At 41.8% G+C, this 20945-nt stretch overlaps 1 protein-coding gene across 13 annotated transcripts in view; it reads right to left on the reverse strand.

The window, feature by feature from the left end:
• The window catches only part of MPPED2 (metallophosphoesterase domain containing 2), a 173109-nt gene extending 160445 nt beyond the window's left edge, over positions 1–12664 (reverse strand). For 2 of the 13 annotated variants that reach the window (XM_082476734.1, XM_082476735.1), the window contains exons 1-2: positions 11964–12664; positions 6270–6519 (exon numbers count right to left, since the gene is read on the reverse strand). In XM_082476734.1, coding sequence (XP_082332860.1) covers positions 6270–6397 — 128 coding nt within the window. In that variant the 5' untranslated portion in view covers positions 6398–6519; positions 11964–12664. Of the gene's footprint in view, positions 1–6269; positions 6520–10097; positions 10363–10409; positions 10532–11963 lie in introns of those variants that run through there. The other 11 variants (XM_082476726.1, XM_082476736.1, XM_082476731.1 and 8 more) reach the window with 10 other exon arrangements.
• Between the last annotated feature and the right edge of the window lie 8281 nt (positions 12665–20945).

Here is a 20945-nt window from a genome sequence, read left to right on the forward strand (position 1 = left end):
AGGGCATCGAGTCCAATGGCTGGTGAGGAACTTGAAATTCAAAGAGGCTCAACTTGCTCGGGATCACAAACCTAATTAGTGACCAAGACAGGACCAGAATCCAGGTTCCCTGAAACACTGTCAAGTCATCCACTATAGCAAGCTGTTTACTGATACTATATACTCTGCTGGCTTTCAAAAATGAATTGGAAGGTACTTCTTAAAGAAATTTCCCTCCAGTTATAGGACTAAGAAGTAGTCAGCATCCTTGGCCTCACATCTTCCCACACATGACCAAGCTGAATTATACTGAACCAATGAACAGCCTTTGGTCTATACCATGATTATAACATGAAACAGAAGAAGGTACCTCCCAAGGAAGCGGTGCTCAAAGAAAGTAGAAGATTTACATTAGAGTGAGCCTTTAATGCAAATCTTGCTAACAAAGCAGAAGAGATTGTAGACAAATCACATTTTTATCATTCTTTAAAAAAATGTTTTTATTATCATAAAAGTATTACATAGTTCTTATAAAAATAATTTAAATTATACAAAAGTATATAAAATAAAAAGTGTAAGATCTTTACCCATCACTCCCTCCCCCAGATTTGTTTGCAAATTTATTCCCTACATGATCACCAGTAATGTTGGTATTTATCTTTCTACACATTTTGAGATTTTTGTTTAACCAAATGGCATCATTCTGTAACACTCTTCTGTAACTTTCTTCCTGCATCTAAGGATACCTAATTCAGACCTGAAATAAACATTTACTTCCTACCATGTAAGAATGAAACTTCAGATCAGACAAACAAAATCCTATAAGAATTTGGCATGGAATGATCACCCAGATACCCTAAAAGCTTCAGATCATTTCAGATAAGCAATGCCCAAGCAAACATTGACAGATGCTGTAAAACACAACAAAGCAACAAGAACAAGTTGGACTGTCAAGTTTTATGCAAGCAGTTCAAACAAAAAGATGTTAACACTTATTTCATGCTCACCAGCTAATGCACAAGACCATAAATATTATCACAGCATCTATTTATCAAGTGCTATCTTCTGGGCACTATGTCATATACATCATCTCATATATTGTTTACAACCGTCTTAGAGACTCATCAAACCCATTTTACAGATGAGAAGACTGAAGTTCAGTAATCCTGTCCATCATCACCTAGCCAAGCCAGTAACTGGTGGGATCAGCATGTGTATACAGATCTCTGATTTCAGACCACGTTCTCAGCTGCCATGTGAATAACGTCCTCATTCCCCAGCTCAAGCTGTGCCCTTTGTACTCAGTCCTAGTTAATTATGGTTTACTCTTGATGCTTCTGTTGTAACCACAGCCATAGGTAGAGAGCCTAAGACACTGATGGGGGTACAAGGGCCTGAAACGAGCACAAGCGAATGAAGGCCACTGTGATTCTGCAGAGAACAAGCAGGTGACACTCAGCTCTGGGGATTCCTTGCCCCCTTGGGACTGTCAATCCCATGGAGTAACTGAAGGCAGGTGAGACACTCCTTGACAGGCAATTAGAAGTCAAGGCACAGACAGAGAAAGACAAATACTGTATGTGTTCACTTATATGTGGCATCTAAAAAATAAAACAAATGAAAAAATATAACAAAACAGAAACAGACTCACAGGCACAGAGAACAGACTGGTGGTTCTAGATTGGTAAGAGGCGGAGCGGGGGCAAAATAAGTGAGGGTGATTAAGAGGTACGAACTACTAGGTATAAAATAGATAAGCTACAAGAATGTCATGTACAACACTGGGAATATAGCCAATATTTTATAATCACTGTATATGGAGTATACCTATAAAAATACAGAATTACTATTTTGTACACCTGAAACTAATACAATTTTGTAAGTCAACTATACTTCAATAAAAAATTTAAAAACAAAAAATTTTAAAAAAAGAAGTCAGGGCACCTTCCAACCCTGACAGCCAAAACTCCCACCCAGCCAAGTTTGTTAGTAATGAGTCCTGGAGGAAGACAGGACAAACTTACTAGTGATTTTCTTATTTATTCATTTATTTATACTCCAGTGATTTTCAAAATGGACTGAGACAGCTTAGAATAAAAAGGTGCAGAATCAATAAAACAGTCATTAATGCGAAGAGCTAACATTTACTGAGTACAGAGTATGTACTAAGCACTCCTCTAAAAACTTTACAAGTCATAATGTTTTTAACCTTCACAGCAACCTTTGGAGATAGGCACTACTTTTATCATCCACACTTTAGAGATGGGGGAAAAAAAACCCGGAGAAGTTAATACCTTTGTCCACGGTTGGTTACACAGCTAGTAAGTGGTGCAACCAGGTTTTAAATCCAACAACCTGATTCCACTGGAGACTCCGACCACGACAGTACACTGCCTCCTCAAAATAAGTATAAAAGAACAAGAGCTACGTAAGGTTCCAGGGGTGTTGACAACTAAAGCCGTAGACAAGGACGTAGCTAAAACTGAAAATAAAATTTGATTTGAGCTTCCTAGCAACCAAACCTTAAAGAAAAAGGTGAGGAATTAACCTCAGTAGGGTAGCCAACCATCCTGGTTTGCAGGGGACTGAGGGGTCTCCCGGAATGTGGGACTTGCCATGCAAAAACGGAGATGGTTGGGTACCCTACTAAAGATGTTTTACAGCATTTCATTAGGCCTCAGATAATCTAAAACATACCAAATCTTGATGGTGTTTTCAGACCTACACTGGCTCCTTGAGCACCTCCTCCCACTATCATTAAAAATACTAAATAATTTTCATCATTAAAAATACTAAATAACATTCTGCTGGGGAAGATGACAGGGTTGTAGAAAAATGAAGCCCTGTTAATTGTTGGTTTTCAACTATCACATCTATCAGTATGTTCAAGAGTCTGGATAAGAGGGGCTCATGAATTCTGGGTTCAAGTCTGCCCTGTCAACTCCAACTGCGCTTTAATTTTCTTTTCCAAGGTCATATCGGATTGCTTTCTTTTAAAAAAAAAATCCTCCCTACGTCACGGGCAGAGATGTATATAGGCTAGTAACTCTTAGAAAGCTTGGTGGCAACCTGGTCAGAACTCACAGGTGAAACCAAACCAAGACCATGGAGTAAACCCTTAAAGCCGGTGGAAACAACAACTCTGAAATCAGGGATGAGCTTCTAAAGTTGGGAACCGGGTCTTATGCATCTGTGTTCCCTCCACAGCAACACCTTGCAAATAAACGTCTTAATTGCAATCTTAATCTTAATATGTCAGAGCTAAAAAGATCCATAACTATCATTTGGTACAAATGTTTACATTTACTGAGGCCGGGAGAAAAAGAAGTAAATTGCCCAAGATGGGTCACAAAGCTGAGGGTGAGACAAACTAAATTAAATGGGAAGTGAGCTATTCCTTAACTAAGGTAAGAAAACCTCAACTAGTTTCATGAAAGAAAATAACAGATCATTTAAGGGCCCAGCATTGTAACTCCAATCCAGGTGATCTGTCATGGGTCTTCATAGACCTCAGTTGTTAAGTGCCAAAGGAAAGCAAATATTTTAAGAAACCCACGCAAAATAAATGAGCAACTATTCAAGTGGAAAGGACAATATCTTTGTGGAGAGGAGTAAAGCTCTACCATAACATGTTAAAAATTTTAGAAAAACTTAAGACATTTTAGACTAAACATTTTATAGGTATTTTCCAGCCAATTTAAGTTTCTATTTAGACTCAGGGCAATCTTTTAAAATATAACATGATCCCATTTAACCAAGATAGCTGAATGCCCAGCATGGGCCAGTCACTGTGCCAGGGCACCAAGCACGGAAAAGAAAGGCCAAGGAAAAGGTCGGCCATATGCACACATGTTCATACAAACACTCAAAATATTAAGACAGGACAGAAGGATCCCAATGAAAATTTCCAAATCTCAATCACAATTTCTCATCTCAATGCACAATCAAATCAATGGATCAATCAAGCAATCAATCAATTAGTATTTCTAAGCACCTGTTACCTGCTCAATCCCTGCCTTTAAGAAATGAATGATATCGTTGAGAGAGAGGGCAGGTGGGAGAGGGGAGAGATAGAGAGGGAAATTATAATGGAGGTGGTCTGGTTTGAAGTAAACACCAAATAACGAGGGACATCGTGTTGGTAGGGGGGGTAGATAGGCACAGTCATTTTGGATTGGGTGAGATAGAAGAGGTTTCCTAGACACAGAGGGGCCTGAACTGGCTCTCAGCAGAGCGTAAATGTGAGTGTCTCAGCTGTGAGAAACAGTAAAAGCATCGAGATGGAAAGGCTCACGGGGTGCTCAGGTGGCAGAGCCAACATGCGTGGCTGGAACAAAGGGTTCAGGTGGGAAGCCCTTAGTGGGTGATGAAGGTGAAAAGTCCAGCTGGAGTTGACCGTGGAAGAATCCTCTACTTCTAGGAAGGAAGTCTGGTAAAAGGGCTACACAGCTGTCTAGGCTGCCTCTGCAAACTCCATTTTTCAAGCCTTGTTTTCATAAAAGGTATAATTTGATCCTTCGAATTTTTCATGGCTAGATCTAAGCACATCAGTCCTAAAGTTACATGATTTTTCAAATATCTCTGTGCATTCACAGTTCACCAGTGGAATCTTAGGGCTACAAACAAGCGAAGAATAAGCTGAGATTCCCTATCAGTCATTTTCCAAGGAATCTGGGGCAAAACATATTTCTTTTGCCTGGGAGGAAACAGAATCCATAAAGTGCTTTGTGATTCCTTAATACAAAACGTCACACCAGCAAAGCAGAGCTAAAGGAATCCTAAGTCCAGCTTGCACACATTCTATAACATATTTGAAGAAAAAGAAATTATCAGAAGCAGAAGAATAAAAGGAATATTTGAAATGAACACAATTATTGTTCAGAAAAGCCATTTTAACAAAGAAAAATCTTATTCCCCTTAAAAACCTCTCCTTAAAACCATGTTAGGAATCCTTCATTATCATGAATATATTCTGATTTAAAGAAAGTAGAAAAATCTTAGAAATAGTTTAGCATTAACCATTTGCAAGGATTTCTTTCTCTTTTTCTTCTTCTCCTTTTTTTGCAGAATTCCCATCATAGATAATTGAGTAGCTCTACAGAATATGCATACTTGCGAAGTAACATCCCAGTATTTACTATACTACCCAGGCAGTCAAGAGAAGGATCTTTTTGTTTGGTTAGTGTTTCTAAATTTGGTGGGGGAGGTTGAGAGTGTGTGTGTGTGTGTATGTGTGCGTGTGTGTGTATGTGTGTGCGTGTTGGTTGGGGGGGGAGACCTACTGTTTTTTTTTAAATGCCCAAATAAAACAATTACTTAAAAAAGAGCTTGTGACTTGGACATGCCCCGAGTTCAGTTTTGCCAGCAATGGCAAAAACAGTCAACAGAGCCCTAACCTCTTTTCTCTCTTGACTATATAATGGTTTGCAAAGGGGTTTAGTCCTACTATGAAAGACTCATGTTAGACATTGGAAGAGTCTAATAGAGAACGAGCACCAGGCCTTGAATAAACAAGGGAGATGGTGACCTTTTGCCCCTTCTGCTGAAAGCCCGGCACATCCTGCAGCAAAGGAACAGAAAAAAAGCTGGTGTGCATCCAGGTGCTGCAAAATCTTTGCCTCTGGATTTCTCCCACACTTTGCTCCTGAAACAGTTTAAACTGAGACATGACTTAAATAGTATTAGGGAGTGAGGGGAAAGTACAATTCCTGGAACCAACTGTTCCACTGTCCCTTAATCCTTTGTTCCCCATATTGTTTGAGTCCCGCAGCATGCAGCACACGTTCTACGAGCAACAGGCAAGACGATGGATTTAGCAGTGGCTGGACAATTAGTCCCAATTAGGCCTGTTTCCCAGCTGAATGTAAAGGGGTGGCAGGGTGAGGTGTGTTTGGGGGGGAAACTACAGAAATTTTAAAGATATTTCATCATGGAGGCAAGCAGTATAACATAAAGCAAACTGAATTAGGGGTCAGGAGACTCTGCCAAAATTCACTGTGCGACATTAGGCAAATACCTTAACCTCTCTGTTGTTATACACAAAATGCGGGCAACCCTCAGAGGCTCTGAAGATCTAATGCCAAATTGTAGTTGAAAGGACATACTCTGGAATTGTTCAGCGTTACACCGACGTGGAGGATTCCTCTGAGTTGTACGTGGAACCATAGATACCCATCTGTTTGGGGAATCATACACCTTTTATTCTCCCGGGCAGAAGTCATTAGTGAATTTCGTATTTTATTTCTAGTTTCCTGATGGCTAATTTTTTTAAGGTCATGAGTGATACTTACATATGTACATGTGGCGGCTGGAATCTGCTCTGGTTGATGTTGTAGTGCGTGAATGCCTGGGTGGGGTTGGAGCTGTACTCATCCACCGTTATGGTAACCTTGCCTTGAGAAGGAATCCCATGTGCCATCCTTCCTCCCTATAGGCATGAGCAATTCACAACTTTCCGGAGCAAAGGATGGAAGCAGGCATGGTGCGTTTCAGCCCAATCTCTGAACCCAAGGGTCTACTCATCAATACTGCTGTGTGTTTCTGAAAAAAACAAATGAAAAAAATGAGAACAAAGAAAAAGAGGATGTTCTAAGCGATGTCAGATGGGACACCTAGACATGAAATTGGTCCAGGAAAAATCTTAATCTGTGTGGTTGCCTCATGGATAAAACCTTTCCCAACTCTCCACCCAGCATGTACTTCAGAATGGACATGACACTCCAAATGATACGGCTGGCTGCTAGCAAATCATTTCAATGGTGTTCAAACTAAGATTTCCTCTTTAATTATAATTATGGCACTTAACGTGAATTACGGAAGGGGTACATCCACAGTTGCCATGGTGTCTAACTATAAATGGTTTGTGCTCGAAGTGGAGAATCTTCTAAACCTTCCCTGCTAATTGGAATGTCTGGTCTGTACAAAGTTGGTATCACAGAATAATTTGAAATCTCGGTGCTTAGCACAGCCATAAAACACAATGCCAAGTGTAAATTTTAAATGCTGTGCTCATAACAGATACCTGTGTGTAACTATAATACACGCATAATATATGCACACATCACATATAATTTTTTCTTTCACAGTGGCTCCCAGCACACGTAGGTACTCAAAGCTTGGTGTGTATATGGATTCCACTCTGGCCAAGAACTTTATGGAAGGCAAATCCTTCTTGCTAAATGTAATATAATTTCTTTAAACCCTCCAGTTACTCAGGGGAAAGTCAAATACATCCAGGCTTGGACCACCATTTTGGATGCACTCATGACCGCCCCTCTTGGAGCCCAGAAGGAGAGGTAAAGGAGGGTGGCCATTGGATCTACCACTTCACTCCTGCTTGGTGCTGCATAATTCTCAGTAGCTGGTTTCATACTTTAAAAAATGTTTCTGTTCTTTTTGATTCTTTGTATAAATGTCAATATATTATTTGCTGCCCTGGGTTCGGAAATGAGGATGCTTATTTTTATACCAAGTGTGCAAAGACCGAGCAGAGCACATCCCTGCTTCGCTGCTGTTGCAATTGATCAGTGAAGTTTTAAAGAAGCGGGCAGCACACTCCCTGGACAAACCCTTAGGTAACCCACATTCTTACTTTAAGTGCTCCCCATTAGAATACTTTCACCATGTGCACCATTAAGCTCTGGGAATCTTAGCTGCTATCTCAAATAAAAATATTTAGAATAATAGGATTAGATTTAAATTTGGCATGAAACACCTCAAATACCAAGCAAAAAGGCAGATGGCCTGCCATAGGCCATTTATTTTATTATTTTACAACCCAGGGCTTGTGTAGTCCTCCATATGCTAGCTGGGCTAAGAAATTCCGCAGCGTTCTACTCAAATCATTGTCTTCTTCATATTAGCAAAGCAAGCTAAATAACACCCACCTTGCCTGCATTCCTAATGCACAACAGCACCGCCAAGAAATGAATCCCTCGTGCTCTGGCATTTTAAACAAAGTGTCACTTTGGGTTCTCTTTCTTCTTCCTGACTTCATGGGAGGTATAAGTCCTCTAAGCACCAGTTGACAGACAACCAGGCCAGTAGGATTAACAAATTAAAATCTTCCCCCACTCCTCTGATGTAAGATATCTATAAGAACTGCTTACAAATCATAATGTAGCAGTTCTCATACCAAGTTTGCAGCTGTTTCCTTAATTTCCCCCACAATTATATTTTACTGTTATTTTGCATAACAGTAAAACACAACACCTGCTTCAAATTGCAGTCCTGTTCTAAGTACTGTAATTCTCTTTTGAGACACAAAGTACCGAGAGACACGACTGAAGCGCAAAACTGCATAATTGCACCACGCTGAAAAGTAAAAACAAATGAAAACATCTTCCTGTTATAGAAATGACTGTCATTAAAAAGAATGTTAGCCATCAAAGCACAGAGGGGAAAAAAATACACATTTTCAGACTGCAAGAACTTAGTGTTTGCATAAATTAGAGAGTGGTGTAAAAATTACATGGCAATTCTTATGTTCCTGCCATCAATGTCTATTGTGTGAAATACAGAACATCAAGAAGCAAGGGAAGCAAAATTCATGTCTAGACCATTGTGACCTCTCAGTAACAATCTCTGCACCCGGTGCCAGAAACACTTTAAATGTTTCTGGAGTAAACTCGCTAATTAAACTAAGCAAAATGGCCTACAAATGAAAGATACATTCCTATTATGTAAATATCTAGGCAATGACTTACAGTAGCTAGCATCAGACCCTCCCGTTTGAAGCCCAGAAAAGATGGAACTTAGAAGGTGATCAGTTTGCATTCCTATATGGTCCACTGTACCCTAAAGTCAACATGGGATTTTGCCTTTTCTATCAAGTGAGATCTGTGCCTCTTCAGCAAGCACAGGCCCCTGTAACTCGGAAAGGCTAAATGGGTGGCTGGCACCTCATTTGAATTCATCTTTACCATGTTCTCTTTCAAATGTTTTATCGAAACAGTGCACCTGCAGTGTCTATCTTCTTTAATCTGGAGTCCTTTGAAGAAAATGTCAGACTGAGGCAGAGAGCTTCAAAACTTTCACAGGAACCTTTACAGACAAATCAAGAAAAAGCTTATTTTTTAAAAATGCTATGTTCACCCCCACTCACATCACAAGATGATCATATCCCAAGAATAGGAAACACCAATACATGGGAAAGGCTTTTTTATTTGTTTTTTGGTAAACTCCCTCCTCTAACCTGAGAAATCTAGAAAAAGCTTGAAACAAAACAGAATGATACACCACCTAAAACTACCAAGAACCTGCGTCACCTTGCTTCACATATTTAGTCAGTAAAACCTTCCAAATAATCAGATTTTGGAGCATCTCATCCTCATCACATTTACATTACTTTATGTATAATATTTAAAGAGACCAGTATTCTTTTTTAAAATTTCCATTTTTATACTTCAATACATTTGCTCTACAAAACAAAGGAACCCAGTACTAAATGCCAGGAATCCTAAAGAAAAATGTAAAAGGGATTGACACTGCCAAACATTCATGCTGGTGCTACTTTGATTTTCTCTTTAAAAAAAAAAATCATGTGAGCACATTTTGCATTTCCTAGACAGCAATCACTTATCCTGTGCCTTAAGCTGTGCAACTTGGAATGTTCTTTTTCAGGAATCTAGTGGGAAACGCTTTTAAACTCTGCTGGCAATGAAAGGATTAAAAGCTGAGGAATTAAATAACTGTCTCCACCTCCTAGACACCAGAAGTCCAATTTACCAAAAGTTTTCAAAGCAACAACTCATGACCTCTCTGCCCGAGCACCGCACGGCACAGCCTATGAGAAAGGAGCCCGTGATTTCCTCGTTTAAACAAGGATGCTCATTTTATTCACTAGCCCTAAGAAGACCGCCCGACCGCCTGGCCGGACTTTGGGACTCGCCTGCTCCGACTCCGCCAAATTTCGCTTTCTCCTCCCTCTGCAGCACTGATCGAGTGCTTTCTCAACTCACGCCCTTACTCTTTCATGCCCATCTCCAGTTACTCATCCCTGTATTCCGGAGCGATGCCCAGAAGCCTTCCGGGCGGCTTCTCCAGCAAGGTTTTTAGACGGATGCACAAAGTTCCACGTGCCTCTGTCCACAGAGCGCCCTCCCTCCCGACGCACTTACACCTGAACTTGTCTCCAGCACTGCGGACACCCGGCTGGCACATTCTTTCGGAAAGAAAGGGCAGGACTTTTCTCCCGTGCCTCTGGCAACGCGTGGAGTCTATATATGGTGGGGCGGGGGGCGCGGAATTCTCTACTTTGGATTGGTGTGTTTGTTTTAAATCTAGGGTGGGCAGTTGGGGGTGGTCAGCAACTACACACACACACACACACACACACACACACACTCGCGCGCGCCCTGCCCTCCCGGCTCACGGCCGGCTCGTCCGGACTACAGCTCCCCCTTCCTTCCTGGAGCACCAGCTCGCCTTACTCGCTCAGTCCCCCGTTGCCACCGCCGTCGCCTCCGCTGAGGCCGCCGCTGCTGGCACTGTTGGCGCTGGCGCTCGCGGCCCCAGGCTCCGCTGGGCGCCTGTCTTTCTTTCTCTACCTTTCCCCCAGCCCCGAATTGATTGATGACCACCGGCGGCCAATGGCTCTGACACCGCGCCATCCTCGCTCGAGCATCACAGCCCCACGCCCCCGACGTCAGCCTCCAGGGCGCGTTGGCATCCCCGAACCCTCAGAGCGGAGCCCGCGCCCGGAGCCGCCACCGCCTCCCTGCTCTCTGCCCCGGAGCTGCGGGCTGCTTCCCTGGAGCGGCGGAGAAAGAAAGGGAGGGAGCCAGCGAGCGTTGGAAGGGGGTGTGGAGGCCACGGATTTCCCCCCCTCTTTGGAAATCTTTTCTTGCACTGAAAGTTTTGTTTGTTTTTTCCACCATGACCTGTTTGTGTTTGTTTGCAGCATCTCAAATCAATTACACATTTTTCATGACCCGCATTTGCACTTAATTTGGGGGGGGGGGATGTGGTAATAAATCTACCCCACTGGAGCATCCTTAATTTCTTTCCTTGCTGCTGGATTCTAATTCCCTCCCCAATCTCCAGGAAAATGCCCCCTCTACCTCCTAGGCCGCAAACCTCGGAATTCAAAGGCTTTACAAAGATAACCCTGTTACATGTAAATAGCAAAGAAACTCCTGCCTCTCGAGGGAAGAAATCGGGCGGCAACGGTTACTTTTTCTCGCCGCTCGTCCCCCGCCGCCCAGCCCGGGTCGCCTGCTCGCTCGGCAGGCTGCAATCGTGGAGACCGGAGGCGGCGGGGGAGAGCGAGGTTGGGGCGCCGGGAGAGAGTGAGAAACAGCCCCGCGCGAGAGCGGCGCGCACGCGGGCGGCCCGGGGGCGGCCGCGGAGCGCAGCCCGAGCACAAAGCTGCGCGGCGCCTTCCCGGCCACCGCACCTCGCTCGGGCCGCCGCGGGCGCCCGGGGCTCGGGCCAACACAATGCACCCGGGCCTAGGCCGGGGCGGCTCGAACACATAACCTCGGGACTTTCTAGTAAACAGCTCGCCGTGCCCTCGTCCCCACCCCCATCCCCGCTGCCGGGCTTTCGCCGCCGCCCCTCGCCGACACCCCCTCCTTCCCTCCTAAGAAATCCCGGCGGAGGAGGGAGCCGCGAGGTGAGGACCCCGGGAGGTCGGGGGCCGAGGACTGGGGTGGGGGGGAGGGGAGAAGGGCAGAGGGGCAAGATGGGGAGTGGGAGGGAGACAGCTCCTAAAAAAGAATTCGCTTTCGCTCGGGGGTTGAAAATAAGCCCTCCTCGGGTTCCGAATTGCCCGGGAAGCGCCGGCTTGTGAGAATGTCAGGGGCACCGGGGCAGCCGCGGTCCGCAGCCTCCGAGCCCCTCGCACGCGCCTCTGACAAGGCACCTCGCACCCGGGCTCCGCTTTGTGTGTGCATTTTTTTCCCTTCCTCTCGCGCGCGGCACCGGGCGCCCGGCCGCCTCCTCCCCCTCCCCCGCCCTCCGCCTCCCTTCCCGGGGCGGATTACCTTTCCCGGGCTGCGCTCCGGGTCCCGGGGATGCCTTCAGCGCCCGGCGAGCAGGCGATCCATCGCGGAGCAGCAGGAGCCGGCGGGAGGCGCGCGGGGGCGGCGAGGGGCGCGGGCGGGCCAGAACCTTCGACCCCAGAGGTCCCGCCGCGGGCTGGGGCTGGGGGCCGGGGGGCGCGGCGCGAGAGGGAGGCGCGGGGGAGAAAGGACGGGAGCAGCCTCGATCTGGGGAGAGAGCGAGCGAGGGGGCGAGGAGAGGGAGCGAGGGCGCGGCGAGCCGGAGGGAGCGAGAGCGGTGCAGTGACAGGGACTGCCACTGGGGTCAAAGGAGCACAGCTCCAGGAAGCAGGGCGGCCGAGGCGCCGCTCCGTGCGCGCTCCCCGGCGGGACCCCGCGCCCCCGCGCGCCCCTCCTGCAGCCCCGGCCCGCTCGAACCCCCACTGGCGCCCTGAGGCCCCGGGGTTGCAAGAGGAGGAGGGAGCTGAGGGCGAGGCCGGCAGCCTGCTGGTGCTCCCGGGTCAACCAGGCGGCAGGAAGCTGAGCTGCAAGTTCATCATCAGGAGTGCGATCAGCGTAAAAATGATAGGGGGACCGGGGAGGGGGGCTACGGAGCCCCAGGAAAATAAAGGGAGTTTTCCCTCCAAATGGGCGTCTTCTGCAAAGGGAACACCCAGGCCCCAGGCCCCCCACCCACCGACCTGCCGGGCGCTGTCTGCAGTCCTGGCACAGCTCCAGGGCGCAGAGCTTGCCTCGGGGGCAAGGGGAGCGGCTCGGGCCCTGCGCTGAAACCAGGGAAGGCGACCCTGGGTCCCCCTCCCCGTCTGCTGAGCTTAGACTTTACTGGGGGAGAGCTATGCTCCCTTTTCTCAAGCCTTTCAACTCGCCAGGCACACACACACACACCTTTCTTTCTGCGATGTTGTTCCTAGGCCAATCCAGCTGATAATTTCTTTCACCTCCATGAATTAAGGCAGGTTCAGCATATGGAGGCAAGGAGAGGCAAAGACTAATTGTTTCCATTTTTGTGTTTGGGGCACATTTCTCCCAAAGGATAAGCAATTCAAAAACGTAAAAATCAAAGTTTGTCCTTTTTTCTCTGCTACTTTGGATTATGGAAGAAAAGGTTTTCGGAATTGTAGGCAAACACGTAAGGAAAAGAAAAGCCGCTGAAATGCTAGAAGACAGAGGACAAGGAAGAGAAGGCTTTTAGAAAACTTGGTTGGTGGTGTTGACTGTGAAAGATGAGGTGGCCCTGTGATGTTATGCCATTGTCAGAGCTGAAGGATTTGGACGCCAACCAGCTCTAATTCCTTTCCAGGAGGCAGACTCAAAAATCTAGGCATTCTCCAAAGGGAAATCCAATGGATGTGTGTGAGAGGGAGAAGTGTGCTAGGTGTACTATGTGACAACTGACTAGACATCCTAGCTGAAATTATATCCCCTAAAAATAAAAAGGAACCGTTTCAGCCTGGTCTGTGGCCTCTGTGCTGAGACTAATTGGTTTCCAGGGTCTGGGGAGGAAGGGAGAGAGGCTGGTTGGAGCCCCTATAAAAAAAGATCAAACAGAATTCACTTGAAAATATGTCCCTTTTACAATGGGCTTTCCTGGCACTTGAATTTTTTTTTTTAACATCTTTATTGGAGTATAATTGCTTTACAATGGTGTGTTAGTTTCTACTGTATAACAAAGTGAATCAGCTATACATATACATGTATCCCCATATTCCCTCCCTCTTGCGTCTCCCTCCCACCCTCAGCTATACATATACATATAACCCCATATCTCCTCCCTCTTGCGTCTCCCTCCCACCCTCCCTATCCCACCCCTCTAGGTGGTCACAAAGCACCCAGCTGATCTCCCTGTGCTATGCGGCTGCTTCCCACTAGCTATCTATTTTACATTTGGTAGTGTATATATGTCCATGCTACTCTCTCACTTCGTCCCAGCTTACCCTTCCCTCTCCCTGTGTCCTCAAGTCCATTCTCTACGTCTGCATCTTTATTCCTGTCCTGCCCCTAGGTTCTTCAGAACCATTTTTTTTGAGATTCTATATATATATATATATATATATATATATATATATATATATATATATATATATATATATATGTGTGTGTTAGCATACAGTATTTGTTTTTCTCTTTCTGACTTACTTCACTCTGTGTGACAGACCCTAGGTCCATCCACCTCATCACAAATAACTCAATTTTGTTTCTTTTTATGGCTGAGTAATATTCCATTGTATATATGTGCCACATCTTCGTTATCCATTCATCTGTCAATGGACACTTAGGTTGCTTCCATGTCCTGGCTATTGAAAACAGAGCTGCAATGAACATTGTGGTACATGACTCTTTTTGAATTACGGTTTTCTCAAGGTAGATGCCCAGTAGTGGGATTGCTGGGTCGTATGGTAGTTCTATTTTTAGTTTTTTAAGGAACCTCCATACTGTTCTCCATAGTGGCTGTATCAATTTACATTCCCACCAACAGTGCAAGAGAGTTCCCTTTTCTCCACACCCTCTCCAGCATTTATTGTGTGTAGATTTTTTGATGATGGCCATTCTGAACGGTGTGAGGTGATACCTCGTTGTAGTTTTGATTTGCATTTCTCTAATGATTAGTGATGTCGAGCATCCTTTCATGTGTTTGTTGGCAATCTGTATATCTACTTTGGAAAAATGTCTCTTTAGGTCTTCTGCCCATTTTTGGATTGGGTTGTTTGTTTTTTTGATAGTGAGCTGCATGAGCTGATTGTAAATTTTGCAGATTAATCCTTTGTCAGTTGCTTCGTTTGCAAACATTTTCTCCCATTCTCAGGGTTGTCTTTTCGTGGGTTTCCTCTGCTGTGCAAAAGCTTTTAAATTTCATCAGGTCCCATTTGTTTATTTTTGTTTTTATTTCCATTTCTTTAGGAGGTGGGTCAAAAAGGATCTTGCTGTGATTTATGTCACACAGTGTTCTGCCTATGTTTTCCTCTAAGAGTTTTATAGTGTCTGGCCTTACATTTAGGTCTTTAATCCATTTTGAGTTTATTTTTGCTGGCACTTGAATTTGAAGTAAGGTATGTCTTATGCCTGAGTAGAAATGAAGGGCTTGCTAATGTATTTATTTTGTTGTACAGTATGTCCAGAGTGTCCGTACTTGTCAAATATGCTGGGAGCAAGAGGACAGTCACTTTCCTTGCCCAGCATAAACCACAGCAAGTAGCATTGGTGTTAAAGAATGCCAAAGATGGGGAGGGGCTCCTTTATATTTTGTTTCTGATTTCCAGCCCAGCAGCAAACACTGACTGGAATCATGTTTTTGAAGAAATGCTTGGTTTTGTTTTCTTTCTTCTATGAGTTAGCAGTACACCTCTTATCTAAATGGTTAAAATTTTTCGACTGATTTTGACTGATTTAATCAGTCAAGAATATATCTGCACCAGCCAAATTATTTCTGTGGTTTTCTTCCTTTAGAAAAAAAAAACAACCTGATAGTCAATCAAAAAAGCAAAACTAGTTTGTGCATGATCCTGGATCTAAATAATGTGCACACAAAAAACAAATAATAACCTGTTCTACTTTAGTGGCACATTTTATAGGATACTTAATGCTATAAAAAAAATCAAGTGAGTGATCCTTTACAAAGTTGATGAAAAATTGTTTATCATTTTATTGAGTGGGGAAAAATTGAGGCAAAAAAAGGTTAAAATCGTAACTTGTAGTGTAGGAAGAAGCCAACCTCTACTGTGTCCCTGCTAATCAGTTATCCACTGAGAGTTAGTGACCAACCTGTATTAGGGTTATGAATTTTTATTTCCATTTGACTACCAAAATAAAGAAGCTGGAGAAGTATAAGTGAATTTAAATATTAAATTAGGAAAAAAAGGAACTCACTTTTCAAATAATTCTCATCCCATGGTTTTGAACATATTGCATTTTGTCAAATCATATTCTCTACAAGCATAGCTACCTACACTAAAAGCTTGTTTTAAAATGATTGGATGTGAACCATGTCTGTCCCCTGACATTAGCTTTGAAACATCAAGCCTCATTATACCAAATTTTAAATGTTATATTCTGGGAGTTTTGGTGGTGTTTTTTTTTTTTAAGATAAGTGAGCCTGTAAGCTCCATTTCTTTTCTTGTTGTTAAATTCAATTTTTATTGCTTCTAATGGAAAACAAAAGAAGGATAAAAATCCAATGCCAAGTTTATGCTTGCCTCTATGCAAATATTACAAATTTTTTCCTTTAATGGAATGTAAACCTGGACCCTTTCTCCAGTGATTTCATCGAAGGAACTGGCAAATATACTTCCTGATATCCTGCTGCAATATCTTTTAAAATATCATTTCAGAATGCATTTAGGGAAGAAAATGAGAGATAGGAGCGTGGGAGAACCTTAGGTGGAAGCTTGGGAAGTGAATGCTACTTCCCTTGAAAGCTCAGTACTTTATTTGGAGTTGGCTTTCATTCTCCCTATGAGAATAGTTTCCCAATACTTCAGGGATACTTGTGTATAACTAAAAGCTTGGTTCGACCCTGCAGCTCTTCTTCAGAAAAAAATTCAACTATTTTACCTCTTTTTTTCTTTAAATTGGTTGCATTTTAATCATCTTCCAGCAAAACTTAAGATATATATTATCAGAAATCAGAGCCTGTTAATAGAACTATTATGACACAATTAGGAAAATATCTGAGCCAACCAATACCTTTACTTTATTCTAAATTCCTACAGTTTTTACTTTTTTTTTAGTTTGTTTTAAATGTTTTCATTGTAACCCCCTCAAGCTGAAGAACTATGCCCTCTATTCCTTTGTGGTTTTCATTCTTATGTGCTATGTATGCACTTGGTAGAAACTTGGAAATATTTGTTCAACAATCTTATGAGTCAATAAATGAGAAAAAGAGTAAGAGAATGCATGAGTGATTGAGGCTACTACACAATGAAGGAAAATCCATACCAGATATGCAGGAACGGAAGTGATATCATGAGACCAGCGTGGAGGATAAGAGCTAAGGATTTCCTACGGAGTTCAAATAGTACAATTAAAGGGGTTTGTTACTGTCTTCAAAAGCATGAAATAGTACATAAGACTGCTTCATAAGTTGATTTTCTCATAGAGAAGCTGAAGATTTTTATGTATCCCATCCATTTAAAGGCAGCCTTCTTTTTAAACACAGCAGGATGCAGAAGAAAAAAAAAGAATTTGTATCTTAAAATTTACAGATATAATATATCAAAATATAGTCTCAAAAGAAAATTATGTGATTAACGTGATTCTTTGATAGATCCTTTTTGAAGTGCTCAAAATAAATATATAAATTATGGTTTTTGCCCTTCTTATTTAAAATTTCCTTTTGGTTAACCAATAAAAATGTGTATGACTAAGAAAGATTCAAGAAACACTAGAACACATGAAATTTTATTTCATAAAATAAATTTTATAGGCATTATCTTAGAAAGACTAAATTTGATCCAGCTTTGCCAGCAGCTTAAATAATAAACATGGAGAGAGTGGAAATCTTAAAATTTTACGAAACACTCACTAATTCTTACCATACTTACTAGCTAACGTTTAGCATGTATCAACAAAAGAGACGAGTATTATTTATGTAATAATTTTAATAATCAGTTTCAAAAAAAATCTTAACAAGATACTGAGCATGTGCTAGTGTGCTTTCTAGCCTAACAGACTTGCATGATCTCTGTTATCAATTAGTGTTTGCTGAGTCCTTCCCTGTATCATATCATGGTCCCAATTCTGGAAAAGTGGGATAGAATTTAGTGGTACTTGGGATAGGCTTGTCGTGGTGGAAGATGAGCAATCCCACTGAAGTAAAAGCCAAAGTAATCTCTTTTGAAAGATGGGCAGTGTGGAAAACCCATAATAACCAGATTAAAGAAAACATATGTGGGGTTTTTCAAGTTTAATAATTCAGTTTGACAAGCTAGTATAAGATATATCAATATTTTGATTAAGCAATGTATAATGTAATTTTCCCTCTCAGCAAAAATAAATAAATGAATGAATACATTTTTTTAAAAATTGACTTTGAGAGACCAACAGAGTCTAAACCCCATTTCTCTCAGTATTAATAATGTTCAGTTATTCAAAAAATATTTTTTAAGCTCTGCTCTGTGACAGGCAGAGTACTCAAACCATGCTGATGGTCTAATGAAGCAAAAAGCAAGAGTTTTCTCCCACATATGAAGTAGGCAATCTAATGAGCCTGGGGAGAGACTGACTTTAAATAATCACATAAATAAATAAAAATTGTATCTAAGAAAAGGAGCGGCAACTGGTACAAAGAAAACGTAAAATAGGGGTACTTTTCCTCCTCTGAGTGAAGACTCCCTGATGGAGGAAAGGGATACAAGGATGTTATAGGAAAAAGAAAAGCAGTGTGGCGGGTTGCTGAGTACCAAAGGGGTCTGGATCCGGATCTGTAGGCAGAGGCCAGAACTGAAGGGCCAAGTTAAAAACATTTGAAGGTCACAACTGAGGTCTTGTTGAAGATGTTGACTTTATTCTGAGGGCAACCGGAAGCTGTTTAAGGATCTTAAGTAGAAAGGCTGACATGATTAGATTTATGTTTTGCAAAGGTCACTCTTGCCCCAGCGTGGAGAATGGATTTTGGGGCTAGAGTGAACTTTGGGAGGCCATTCGGAAGCTATTGCAGTCTTTGGGTTGGAGGTGATGGTAGCCTCCATCAGAACAGTTTGGAGGAGATGAGACATGGAGAGATGTGAATGGATTTAAGAGATTTGAATACATTTTACATAATAAAAACTAAGATTACCAGAGTCTTGAAATACTGTCTGAAGGTGTGGTAGTACCCAGCCAGAGAGGCTGAGAGCTATACTTACCCAACGACTTCCTTTTATAAACCCCTCATTCTACTCATAGAACACCCTTCCCATGTCTCCAAGCCAACTTCATTCTATTCTATACACACCTTTTGGAATCCCATCTTGTCATGAAGAACTGCAGTATGAAATACAGTAATGGCATAAAATGTCATTAACTTTTTTCAAACATACAGATTCTAGAAAGTTATCCCTCGTTCAATGTCCCACACCTATTTTTGGTCCACATATGGACTTGTCTTATTTTGTATGAAATATAAATGCAAGAAGTAAGTGTATTTCTGTTTTCCTTTAAAGTTTTTAGATGCTACGTCAATTCCACATTCTGTCTTTATTGGAGCTGGTTCACTTCTATTTAATATTCCAAACAATATTCTAAGTGATTCTTAAAAAATGGTTGTTTTTTAAGTGAAGCATTCAAAGAAACAGATATGCTCTCAGAGGAAATACATAGACACTGATTACAAGTAAGAATATTGTTCTTTTGGTGCAGGATTATTCCATGTGGACCCAATCACAAACCCACAAACCCACTGTGAAGGCGTTCTGATTATTGGGTTCCTGATTGGTGGAAACTAAGTCACTATGGCCCCTCTTAGCAAGTCAGGCTGCCAAGAAAAGATGCAATGGAAATATATATAAACTTTTAAGGACATTTATAATGGCAACCATGTTTTCGAAATTTACCCCTTTCTTGGAATTTCTATGTTTTGAAAGTTCCATCAGTTTCTTCTTCTGTCCTCATGATTCCCCATGGTGACCATCTATAAACAAAGCAAAATCTGCACACAAGAAAAGAGATGAATAACCAAGGTCTATGGGACATGGTTTTACTAGATTCTAAAATAAAAGGAAGGTTTACAGGAGGGTAGTTTTAAAAAAATTACAGTGATATATCAAAATCCCTATTTCATGCTCAGTACAGAAGGAACTGTAAAAAGATTAATTTTTTTTCCTTTTCAATATTATTTCTTTTTCTATTCATTGTTTTGTGTAAATTGGAAAATACAAATAAGCAAAAAGAAAAAAATTTAAAATAGCTGGAATTTCATCATTCAGAAATATCTACTGTTAACACTTGGTTATATAGTTTTTCAGTCAAATGAATTTTACAAAAATGGAAGAAAATTGGGAACACAGTTAAGTGTATATTGTAGTAGTTGAGAGCAAAGCAGGATTGGAATCCCACCTCTGCCTCTTACTACCTGCGTGACCTTGGGTAAATCACTTAAACCCTCTGTGCCTTGGTTTCCTCGTTTGTAAAAAGGAGATATTAAAAGTACCTACTTTGTAGAGTTGTTACAAGGATTAAATGAGTTAGTATTTTTTAAGACCTTAGAATAATACATGATACATATCAAGTAATTATTATACAGTTTTGTAATCCATTTCTAAATCTTTTTAATACAAAATTAATATACTGCCATTGTAAATAAATTAAATACTGAAGTACATTAGGAAGTAAAAGTTCCCCTCTTTCTTCCTCATATCCCATTACCTATATAACCTGTTCTTTCAACTGAATAGATACTGTGAACATCTTTCCATGTCATTAAACATCCTTCTATGGCTCTATAGAACTTTCATGAAAAGAAGTGCTATGCATGTTATAAGTTTAGAATACCTAACAGTCCATATTCCATTTCAGGACACTGCACACATATTATAACCATAGAGATTACTTTAAAAGATGCTCCCTTAAGGATTCGATAGTCCTAAAACATATTAAGAAAATCTCTCTGATATTCACCTTTATGGGAATGATTGAATTGATCTTTGAAAGACCGAGAGATATGGTCTTATTGTCATATTATTAATAAAAAACAACTTTTGAGGCAAAAGCAATATTCTAAACAGCAAATTAGGGATTTTATGTTTTGCTAGCTGCAGTCAGTTTTTGGTTATGTTGTTTAAATTCATAAGCAAAACAAATAAGCTGATAGTTTGTTGAGAATGATGACTCATTGATATTTAAACTTTACTACCAATTGTTGATATAACACTTATTTGCATACTTCAGACTTGTCTGGAATATATAATGGGCCCTAATCTGTAGTGTTCATATGACAACAGGAGGTTCAAAACGTGATGGCAATAACACGGGAAAGTTGTAGAACTTAAGGGA

Source organism: Balaenoptera physalus, assembly GCF_965194825.1.
Source record: "Balaenoptera physalus genome assembly, chromosome: 10".
In the NCBI taxonomy this organism is placed as follows: domain Eukaryota; kingdom Metazoa; phylum Chordata; class Mammalia; order Artiodactyla; family Balaenopteridae; genus Balaenoptera; species Balaenoptera physalus.